Source organism: Rattus rattus, chromosome 5 (assembly GCF_011064425.1).
Source record: "Rattus rattus isolate New Zealand chromosome 5, Rrattus_CSIRO_v1, whole genome shotgun sequence".
In the NCBI taxonomy this organism is placed as follows: Eukaryota; Metazoa; Chordata; class Mammalia; order Rodentia; family Muridae; genus Rattus; species Rattus rattus.
Window position 1 is genome coordinate 37,664,945 of NC_046158.1, and position 12,298 is coordinate 37,677,242.

Consider the following 12,298-nt stretch of genomic DNA (forward strand, 5'->3'; position numbering starts at 1 on the left):
GCACAGCACACGCAAATACATACATGGCACTCATACGTAAAGAAAAAAGTGTTTACTAACTACTTGCAATTAATTTTTATCATTTCAGTAACATGTATACTTCTGGAATGGTCTTTATACAGTAAAAACATAAATTTGTAATGAGAATGCTTGCTTTAAACTCCGTCAACTCTAACCTTTCATTTGATATAGCAATGGCAGGTGACTTTAACCTGAGTCTCACAGTTACTTCAGATGACTTAGTAGAGAAACAGGACGGTATGCACAGTGAGCCTAGCTTTAATTTATTGTTAGAGAATATGTAATCTATTTAATAAATGGCTCTTCAGTAACCATACACTTGGTTTATTTTTGCATGTGATGTGCATGTGTATGCATACATTTGTGCACTGCGGTATTACACAGGCCAGAGAAGGACACTGAGTGAGGTTTCTCTATTGTTTTACGCTTGATTCCTTTGAGACAGGATCCCTTGTTGAACCTCTAGAGCTAGACTAGCAACCGGCAAGCTCAAGCAATCCTCCAGTCTCCACCCCCATCCCTCCCCACCCCCACAGCGGAAGGGCTACTGGCTACAGGGACCAGGTCTGTAGGGTCAGGAATGCAAACTCAGCTGTCCCACTTGGACCCACAGAGCCACCTCCCCAGGAGGGAATTACTTTATAGAATTATTTATAGCAACATTTAGGAAACCAAAAACAAGTATTTATTAGGAATAAAAGTAACTCATTAGATAGCTGTGAATTCACTTATCTGAAAGTGAAATAATAATACATTAATAAAAGTTTAAAGCCAGACAGTATAATTCTTAACTTAGTTAGCTTGCTGCTAGGAAGCAAATTGTGTGATGTTGATAATACTTGCTGTGTTTGAGGAGTACATTACACGTTATATCCGGATCACTGGTCATTCTTAGATCGGTGGCTACTGCATCTGGCTACACATGTCAATCACTAAGGAAGCTTTTAAGAAGCCACACACTGTTGTTGACCACAAGAGATTCTGGTTTAATTTCTTTCACAAAATAGTTTTCTCAAACTTTCTCAGATGATCTAATGCATAATCTGGCTTCAGAATCTCAAAGTTTATTCAGATCGTTTGTTTCTTTGATCCACTTCATGACATCATCAGAAGAGCTGACGGTAAAGGACATAGCGAAAATTTCCCTTTCCTTTCCTTTCTTTCTTCTGAGAAGAGAATGCAGCTTGTCTACTGTTACAAATGAGGACCGTGGGCTGGTGCGGTGGCTGCCGCTAAGCCTGACTTCCTGACTTTGATTCCCAGGACCTACATGGTAGGAGGAGGGAACTGGTCCCCACATGTTTTAGGGCTCATTGAGCATACACACACACACACACACACACACACACACACACGCACGCACACACACTCAACAAAACTGGAAAGGAAGAAACGAGAAAGAGACAAGGATCCCAGCACCGTGTGGCCATCATTTGGATTCTAACTACATCACAAATGAACAGTGTGGTCCTGTGAGACTTGCTAAAAGAACTGGATGGTTAAATGAACTGAGTCATATAAGAATAACTCTATAGATCTCAAGTTTATCACTTGTAAATGGAGCTAATAGCATTAGTGACTCTAATATATGATAGTGGCTAATGAGTAAACGCAGGCTGGCACTTAAACATCAGTAGAGGGAGGCAGAGACGGCTCGGGTGGCTGGCTCCGCAAATGTGAAGAACTGAGTCCAAATCTCTAGAAGCCTTAGAAGGCTGGGAAGTCAGAAGGTCAATCCTGAGAGGGCAGGGAGAGAGCTGCACTCACTGGCCAGCTGCGGTTGCCAACCTAGTTCTAGGCCCCATCTCGAATGAATGACGCTCGACAGAGCGGCGTATCTGCCTCCCTCTCGGATTCACACTCAGCACTGAGGGGGTCACCTGCACAGCAAACACCCAAAGCACAGACACAGAAAGTTACAAAGCAAAAGCAACGGGAATGTAGGAATACACTGCCATACCAATGATGAGAAGCATTTTTTATAAAAGATTTCTACATTTAACCATCCGTCAGTTCTAAGAGAAAAAGCGAATTATGTAAGAGTTAATTCCTTCAACACAGAACATAGTGTTAGTAAAATAAAGAGGCACTGATTTGTATAAAGCATGCCTTCCTCAACTCTAATGTACACTTACTGACTGAGTACAGGAGAGCATGGGGTGGAGGTGGGATACACAGCAGCCTTTCAGAAGCACAGGATACAGGTATGCATATGAGTGTCAAACCACAACACGCATTTCCAGAGCATGGAGGGACTGAACCAGGTCTCTCCACTGAGCTACATCCACAGCACACCGTCTTTTCTTCCTCTTCGCCAGCCCAGTGCCACGCTCCGTGCTTGAGCATGTGCTACACTGATCTATACACTGACCTATACCCTAGACCCCCTTGTCTTCTAGCAGTAAAATTCTCATGCACATGACATTCAGCTTACCCGTTTGGATCGCAATTCACTGGTCAAAGAACTAGATTCTTCAGAGGTATTTTTATTCCCTGCTTTAAGTACATCAGGAGAAGGAACTACGAGTTTCCTGTAAGGTTCCTTTTTGGCTTGATTTACCAAAGACAAAGGTTTCACATTGGACACCAATCCCGTCGACTGTATCACACTGGTGTGTTTGGTCACAGACTCCTCCTTTGCCTGAGAGCTTTGGAAAAGAAATGGAAGCTGCTGTGACAGGACCTGAGGCTGCTTCTGCTGGGACTGGAATGATGGGTGCGTCTGGGGCTCAGACACAGGAGGTAATGGCTGGTGTGTTCTTCTTTCCTGGGCTTTTTCACTTGCTTTCTGTCCATCTGTTTTTGGGTCTGAAATACCGTGTAATAGCACCTGGAAATAAAAATTTTAAATACTTGAGCAAGTTCTGCTAATGACTAATGACAGATAACACAAAGCGCCTTAGAGGCAGTGTTCTGTATGGAAGGGCTGAGGGTGAAGAACGGGCACGAAGCAGAGAGAGGTCTCTACCTGCTCTGGCCCTGAGCTCTGCACGTGTGTGAAATGCACCTGGTTGTTACTTTTGTGTTGTGCTTCAGTCTCTGAGTCAGAATCATCGTCTTCACTCTCCTCAATACTTTGATCTTCCTCCTCTTCCTCCTCCAGATCGTCGGAGTCACTGCTGCTAATGCCTTCACTCGAGGTGTCTGACGATGTGCCTGAGTCACTATCACTGTTGCTAGAACTTTCCATAGCCTTCTTCCTTGGTTTCTAGAGAAAGAGACATTATGTATCAAGACTATCCTTTAAAATTAAATCCAGGCTTCAGTACAAGGCAAGCTCTTTTAGTTTACAAGTGATATCCTCAACACCAAAACACCACGTACAAAAGAGAAAGCATTTTTGTCAGGGTCATTGCTAGCTAGTTTATCTGGCAGGACATCATGAATGTGAAGCGTAAGCCCCAACATGGGCAGTCACTGAACGTATCCGTCCTGTTAATCCGTTCAGAAAAATCTCAGGCGGGGAGTTTTGTAACCTGAGCAAAATCTCCCAAACTCTTCCACTTAAAACTAAATCAAAAAATTCTATTATGTTACTTAGTGTACACATTGTATTCTTATACATAAGGCATAAAATACAGCTTTAACAGTGGACACTGGCACATGTAGACAGTAAGTAATTACTGCACGGATGCAGAGTTACGTACACCACCTCACATGGTACCGCACTCAGCACTGCAGCGGCACAGGTTTGACATGGTAAGCAGAGTAAGCAGACAAGCCTTGGCCGAGGACCAGCCAAGGCCCTTCAGGCACCTACTGTAACCGTGTGTCACGGTCTATCTCTGCATACGTGAGGCTCAGTCTGATGTGGAGAGAGGAGGGAGAGTCTTAGTATGAAAGCAAACAACGGCTTCCAGTTCTGAGTGACAGCCAGAGGACAAGGCAGACAGCAAAAGATTTAGGGAACAGCGGTGAGGAGTGGACTCCTTTATAAAAATATTTCATGTCGACTCAGTACTCAGGAGGCAGAGGCAGGAGGATCTCTATTGGTTTCAGACTGTCCTAGTCTACATAGTAAATCCAGGCCAGCCAGGACTTCAGAGTGAACCTTGTCTTAGGGGGAAAAATTCACATAGGGAGAAAAAAACTATTTCTAAAATAGTCAAGGCTTTATTGGGAAAATTATTGAGAGCTGACAGAAAGGGATAATACAGTTCATGTGAACAAGAAGTCTTGTGTTTAAGAAATAGCCAGAAGGGATAGTGAAACAGTGTCTTCCACGCTTGCTTACACAGCATGAGACCTCCTGAAGTGTGAGTCAGCAAAAGCTCCAGAAATGGCGGGGAAGGTGCTCCTGTAGACCAGGGCTACCTGAGAAGCTACTGCGATTGACAGCGGCCACGTGGAGAGGCAAAACCGCATTTCTCAGGGCTGCGGGCAGTGAGGGGTTACTCACGCTCCAATCGGTGATCACGTGCTCATGTACATACAGGCAGTGTGATATGGACTCAGTGGTAATGAGGAGGAGACAGAGGGGAAGAGGAGGGGGAGAGGCACAAACCGAGAGGAGTACATGCACGCACACATCAGCGAGCACATGGCATGCACGCACACGTCAGCAAGCACATGGCATGCACGCACACGTCAGCAAGCACATGGCATGCACGCACACGTGCACGCACACGTCAGCAAGCACATGGCATGCACGCACACATCAGCAAGCACACGGAGTTGGGAGGGAGAAACTGACGCAGGAAGGAATGGAGAAGATAGGCTGGATCCAAACACATTATAGGAACGTATACATTAAATGTTGAATAAAAAGGAATGAGTACTGTGTAAAAACATAACCATGAGGTGAACTGTGCAATGATAATCCAAGCTGACTGGTGGGAAGACAGGAAGGAGTGCTGAAAAGATACAGCAGACAATGACGTGCAATTTGCAGCCGATCTCTACCATTCAGTAGCATTTACTGACAAAGAATGAAATATTGAAAAAGATAATAAATTACAAGTTTCAGTCCTCACATAAACATAGATTTCATGACCACTGGGACTGGGAACAAAAGACAGAAATACTCTTCTATAATCGAAAGCCAAAAACAGAAGCTGCAGTTTTGGCTGCCACAGACACGGCCTCCAACGGGGAACTAAACATCTTGTCATTCTCTGTGGCATCTGCCTCATCCTCTCTGGGGCGATGAAAAACTGACTCTGAGTGGCGTGAGAATAGCGAGGAAAGAAAGACAAGGTGGAGGCCAAAGCGGAAGAGCACTGCTAATGTTAAATCTACTGTTTGGCAAGGATCAGCTCCTTTGCAGCCACTACATGCTATGGACATCCCAGCACAGCAGTGAGTTGTGAGTCTGAGGTGAAGGGACCACTTCTGGCTCAGCAGGGGCTAGGAAGCTGGCACGTGCGGCATCAACACAACCCAGCAGAGAGTTTCTGTCAGCACTCACACTGTATGTGCACAAATTTATTTTTAAAGATAACAAGGGAATGGGGACTATACATCCTTTAGGTGTACTCCTGGTGGTGAAGCCTAAGGGTAGACAAGAGTCCGTTCACAAACAAGGAGGGAGATCACCATTCATGAACAGCCAATGTGATCCTGATGAGCTGGCCACTGCACAGCATGGACTGACAGTGCAGGGAGAATGACACTCCCCACCCCAGGGAAGCTAGGAGACCAGAATGACAACTAGAGCAGCACTCAAGAAAGGGCAGAAGTAGGTTTGGATATCAACTATTTCATTTCCACAGCTCCTGGGATGCGGTGTGTGCTTTTGCAACTAATTAGGTAACGTCGCTTTACTTTCATAAATACTGCTTTAAAATCATCTTGAGTTCATAAAAATGATAAAAGGAGAGACAACTAATTTTATTCTATCTGATCTCAGAGTTTCTTAGAACTCTTGTGAACGTTCATTTTTCACTGTATACTTTTTTTTTCCCAATAACTAAACAAAGACATATTCAAGACTATTAACTCCTAAATACAGGTTCTGAAATCTCTGGGGATTCAGGATATGAGAAAATTTGCTAGTGAGAACAGGAGACATGAATCAATATAGGGCTTATAAAATGGTTGTGAGTGTAAAGGACATTTACTAAATAGGAGCACTTACTCCAACACACACCAGAGGGGAGGGCAAGGATTTGGTTGCTGTCATCCGGTACCTGGTGAGCTCAGGCTCAGGGGAGGACAAGCACCCTTCTGCAGATGTGAGATTGGAACACTGCAGGAGAGGAGGGACAGCCATGGAGAAAGCCACGAACTGAAAATGTGCTGCACACAGTCAAGAGAAGGTCAGCCAGATCAGTTACAGCCCAGCGAACTAGGAAAGAGCGCCAGGAGACAGGGAAGGGTGGGACAGAGCCTCTGCTCAGAGGGCTCTTGATGAGAGAGAGCAAAGGGCAAGTACACTTTATCCTAAGAGCAGCAGACACTGCTGGGAGGAGAGACGACATAGGACAGCCACAGAAATCTGCACTTTCATTTAAACATCCGTAAGTCCACAGCTCAGTACTATGAAGTAGATTCAGACTGGTACATAATTATCAGAATACACTTTCAGAATTCTTTTCATCTTGTAACAAAGAAACACTAAACACAAACTCCTGGACCAATGAGATGGTCAAGGCCTAAACTGACAACAAACATAGTGGAAAGAGGGGAACTGTCTCCAAAGTGTTCTCTGACAGCCACGTGTTGTGAACTGAGCCCAAGCATGTGTGTGTACATGTGCCTGTGCACACATACACCTACATATCTGCACACACACACACACACACACACACACACACACACACATCTGTTTTAGAAAGAATCAAACTTTTTTAGCTACCATGGATAATTAACCTAGACATTCATATATTTGAGACTCTTCATTCAAATATTTGAGGTGTACACCCACGAGTGTCACCGCTGGATCATATTATAATTCTGTAAATTATGCTTAAATTTTTTTGGGAGGGGTCACTGCATACTTTGTCCATAGCAGCTCTATCATTTTATATTCCCCAACATTTTTAAAAGATAGCACTTGCTACACAGAACAGAAATTTATACTATTGCAAAAGTAGAATACATTCAACCTTAAATGATTTTCAATCAGGCTGTATGTCTATAAACACTAGTCAGAACTACATGTGTTTTCACCCAGGCAAACTATGTGTACTTATCAGCAAGTGATGAGGCCTGAGATCAGTGCTACCCCCTCAAGGATGAGCATACAAAACATCTCAGGAAAGTTCACTCAGACTATACATGAAAAGAACCAATGAGGCAATTTTTATAAAGCTGTTAATCTTGAAAATAATGAGCAAAAATGCAGGATTTTACATTCACTTTAATTAAGCAATGTTACCATAATACATGTTGGCACACGTACTATTCAAAAGTACTTAAGATTATATGAAATTGTAAATTTTGTTATGATTACATTCTAAGGTTAATTAAAACTTGACTCAATGGTCAATCTCTGTAAACTGTAACTTTTATCGAGTTGTTTACATACACCAATATGGTGCCTCAGATCTGTCTACAGTTGGCCAAAGGGGAATATCTACAGTTGGCTTTCAATGTGCGATCCTCATCACCAATATGATAAGAGGTTTGAGTGAGGAGTGCTAATTCTGTTTAAGAATATCAGTACAGATTTCTCACTAAGGAAACAAAGTTAGGGCTCCACACTCACACCCTGCATGTGTTTTGTGCAATGCCTTGCATCTATAGGACACTGTAGGGTTCACATTTAACTACTTCCATGAGGTCAGACGGCAGAGTTTTAAAGTACAGACAAGTGGCTTTTAGAAACACAATGTAGACAGACAGCCAATGACACAATGCATGAGATCTGCTTCGCTCAGCATGGACGGTAAGAGCAGGCAGTGTGTGACTCAGTGTGTGACATGCAGAGAAGCCAGGGGACGGTCAGGAACAGGCTCTTGTTGCTTTCACTGAAGGGACTGCCCTCAGAAATAATCCTGAGGGAGCCGCAAGAGCAGCTGGAGAGTAGCAGTGGGAAGAGTGCCCTGGGAGAACAGAGGCTCTCCCATCAGCTTTGCCAAGTGCTCAGTGGAGTTTGAAGCAGAGAGAAAAGTGTTTGTTTGGGGCCAGTTGAGACACTCAGCAAGCGTCTTAGAGACACCAGATGACCTTCCCCAAGCTTTTGTGGAGGTGTACTATATTCTGGGAAATTTCTATTTTCGGCTGAGAAAACAGAGATCAGGGAAAGAAAAAAAGGTAAAGTGTAGCTGAAAGTGTCCTGGATAAACAAAACCTGGAAGTTGGGAGGTCAGGGCTTCCCTTGCTTTATGTAAACAAGGAAGTCAAACGCTTGGAATGATTAGAATTAGAATCTGGATGAATTTACCATATGAGAAATTATACGCTAATTGTACATCTGAAACCAATTTTTTTTTTTTTTTTTTTTTTTTTTTTTTCGGAGCTGGGGACCGAACCCAGGGCCTTGCGCTTCCCTAGGCAAGCGCTCTACCACTGAGCTAAATCCCCAACCCCTGAAACCAATTCTATAGCAAAAAAGATCTAGTCATAAGGCAGAATCCATGTTAGCAATCTGAACAAAAAAGGGTTAACAAAGAATTTTCAAGTAGTCAGGCTGGACTACCACACACCAGCGCCTCAGCACGTAGGAGGTGAGGCTGGCAGAGCTCAAGTTTCAGGCCATTGTGGTCTACAAAGAAACACCCTGTCTCAAAAACAAACAAACAGACAAACAAACAGAGCTCCAAGAATTATTATTACCCTGTATAAGAAGAGGCCAAATGAAAACAGTAAACGGCACCCCTCTAAATAATGCAGAAATTGCAGACGTAGCCATTTTTCTGAAAGGATTAGGGAGGTCTTCTTTACCATGATCCCCATCCACCTAGAGCTCAGCTTCAGATTTGTTGTAAAGAAGTGGTTCTTGCCCACTTATCATACAGGCAAGGCCTGGCACAGAGGATACACTGCCACGCTTCTAGGGAAGCTAGACTGAGATCCTTTTAGCTTGGGTACCAGAAAAATTATGTAGAAAGGCACCTGTTAATTTCTCAGCAAAACTTGCTTATTAACTGTAGTGATGTCAATAAAGTACAGTAGACGGGGTACACAGCTTGAATTCCCTGTACACCACTACGTGTATCTGGGTACCACCAGCCAAAAGGCCCTCAGCTTGCGAGGAAGCAAACCATCGACAGGGTGATCTAAAAGAAATTTAGTTTAAGGACAGACAGAGGGCTCAGCAGTTAAGAGCACTCAGGTTCAATTCTCAGGCCCACAAGGCAGCAGCTCACAGCTGTCTAACTCAGTCCTGGGCCTCCGACTCCCTCTTCTGGCCTCCATGGCTACTGCACACATGTAGACAACCTTGAATGCAAAAACAACCATACACATAAAATTTAAAGAGAGACACAGAGAGAAACAAATACTAGATGAAGAGCAAAAATCCCTCCTCTTACAGGAAACTGTCCCTAGTCTCTTGGGTCTTTGCTATTGCTGCTTCTGATTGCGTCTCTCCAGTAGCCTGGAATTGGCTACGTAGATCAGGCTGGCCCACAACCTAGCCTGGCTCTACAGGGATCCTGATCCAAGACCAGGACCCTAATCTTACACCAAAAAGCAAAGCAAGAAACAGTGCAGTTAGTGCTCAGAGACACTGAACTGACAACCCGCACACAGAGGCAGAACTGCTCAATGTAGAAACTGTTCAGTCTGCATAAGGTGTACGGGAGTAATCGGTCTACTGAGATTATATGAAATTTCCCATGATAAAAGCTTTCTTAGCTTGGTTTCTCCTAAACTATAGACTCCAGAGTCAAGATGTTTGCCTCCAAATTCTGACTCGGCCCTTTACAGAGTAATTATTTTAGTGCTTTTTCCAATGTGTACCACACCAATGCACAGGGGAGACTGAAATCGGCATGCACGGCCGTTAGACCAGAGCTGTCGCCTAGCACGCCTCCATCAAGTTCCACTGGACAGGAAGCTTAGCTCAGTGGCGCCTTAGGTCCAATTCTCAGCACAGAAGAACTGAAAGAGACAAAAGGCTTGACCCATAACTGTTACTACCGATTTTATTATTTGTTCAGGTCCTCCAGGTTTAACTGCCCAAGACATTTAACCAAACGTTAGCATTATACTATAAAAACATACCCTTCTGTTGGCTTGACTTTAAAATGTTTCCGCGCACACTCCCCCACGGAGTGCTTGCTCGTCAGGGAACCGCTTACCTTATCTTTGATTTTGTCGGCTCTGGCATCCACAGGCTGGCTTTTGTTTTGTTCCTGATGACATTTTAGGTTTCCTCCACCTGAGCTTGTGCTTTGATTCTGTCCCATGGAACTTGAAGCAGGAGAGGATAGTCCAGATGTATTGACACCATGTACAGATGCTGCACTGTTTCCATTAACTGACCCATTTATACCTTAAAAATAAACAGGTTTATATACTGGGACAGCATTGGCCAGAACAAGGAATAGAGTGTGTATTGCTGTGTATGAGAACTGTGAGTGAAAAAAGACACTAAAAGCCACATATCATTGCTCTCCATGAAAGATTCATAATGCATACTGTAGAGACAAGGTACAAAGTCATCCTTACAATGGGCCTGGGAGGGGTGATTATTTTAAAGAGTGCAGAATTGTTGGAGGTAAAGTTTTAGAGTGTGTTGGAGGGTGGCCAATATACAACACTATGAACACATTCAATCAGCTGAATTATTCACTAGCATTAAACTGAGTGAATATCACGGAAGTTAAACAAACATGTTTAGAAAGCAAATCACATGTAAGCATTGTCCTTTTAGAACACTCAGTATGAATAAGCACTGGGCTAGCTAAAACACTGCACCTTCTAAACACTCTTGTAACAATACTTAGAGACTACAGACTACAGAGCTACTGATCAGTTAAAAGAAAACACAGTAGTAGGAAAGTGGTTTGGATAAACTGAACTTGAGGAGACCCAGGATTCGATCCTGAGTTCTGGGTAAGGGGATGATGACATACAGAGGGAAGAACTCTGGACTGGGTTCAGATCCTGAGTATTTCACATCAGTGTAGAAGCACTATTTCCTAAGGAGGTATTTAACCTTGGCTGCAGAGAGAGAGACAGACAGACAGACAGACAGACAGACAGACAGACAGACAGACAGACAGACAGACACAGACTGACTTGTGATATGAAAGGATTGTTATAAGGATCAAGAAAGATATACAGAACCATCTAGCACAAGGCTGGAAAACTGTTCTTAAAAACCGAACTGCTGCAAAGAGGTGGGACAGTCCTTCATCACTAGCACCGATGTGCGTACCTTTTTCGGGACCATTTCGATTGCTCTTCCCAGAAGTCCTTGAATGGAATGACGAATCGTGATTCTGGGCTGGAGGAGCAAACAGTGGTGGAATTCCCAGTAATGGAGGAAAGAAGGGCGTTCCTGCACGAGAGTGACCATCTGTGGTTCGCCACCACTCTGCACCTCAAAACCAAGCAGAGCAACAGAAAGAACTGAGTGAGCTTCATCACCCTTGGTGATTATTTGTTGCATTTTATTCCAGAAACAATGTTTCCAGTTTCTTCCAATGGAGATACAACTGCTCAAATTACACAGATCTAAGCATCTTTTCACTGCAAACCTGTGATTTGAATTTGTATAATCCTCTTCCTTATTACTAGGCCAGGGTTCAAGAATCTCCTCTTAACTGTTTTCTAGATTCAAGCCAAAAAGCATGTTTTTCACAATGTAAACTGAATAAATAAATAAGAAGCTAAAAACTTGGAATATAAAAAGAACCACTTGACTTCATACCCTACAGCTTCTATTTACTGAATTAATAAAGGAGGAAAAGAATTAAGTCCATATTCATCTAAGAATTTAGATCTGAAGCTCACGTCTGCAGCCTCTTAAGATTTCCCCCCAGTCATATACGATATCAATTTGGCTTTGACAAATCAGGGGGAGGGGGAAATTAATACTATCAGATAAGTCTAGCACATCTCAAATGCATTTACAGATAAAGTAATTCTATAGCTGAACAAAACCAAACACATAGAAATGAGTTCTCAAAGAAAATTTCCAAACACATAGTTTTTAATTAAAAATTTAGTCTTATAAAGCTTCTGGCTTTAGGATTTATGAAGACAGCTGAGCCTCCCTTACATTTCCCATGAATTACAGATGATAGTAAACTTTTTAGGCATATGAAATAACCAAATTGAAAAAAAAATCATGGAATGAAATTCAAATTTCAAACAGTAGTTCTTCATTAAAACTCTTGAAGGAGAAAAAAAGCCCATTTTTATAAAATGCATTTTTCAAGGA

General features: G+C 43.0%; 1 protein-coding gene across 18 annotated transcripts in view; it reads right to left on the reverse strand.

Moving 5' to 3' along the window:
* Positions 1-12,298, reverse strand: part of Baz2b (bromodomain adjacent to zinc finger domain 2B) — a 288,132-nt gene that overhangs the window by 66,287 nt on the left and 209,547 nt on the right. For 14 of the 18 annotated variants that reach the window (XR_004387992.1, XM_032903348.1, XM_032903359.1 and 11 more), the window contains 4 exons: positions 11,291-11,455; positions 10,209-10,402; positions 3,029-3,229; positions 2,456-2,851 (listed from right to left, as the gene is read on the reverse strand). Coding sequence is in view for 17 of the 18 variants with exons in the window: in XM_032903348.1 (XP_032759239.1) it covers positions 2,456-2,851; positions 3,029-3,229; positions 10,209-10,402; positions 11,291-11,455 (956 nt within the window). In the remaining variant the exon portion in view is untranslated. The remainder of the gene's footprint in view (positions 1-2,455; positions 2,852-3,028; positions 3,230-10,208; positions 10,403-11,290; positions 11,456-12,298) is intronic. The other 4 variants (XM_032903362.1, XM_032903360.1, XM_032903357.1 and 1 more) reach the window with 1 other exon arrangement.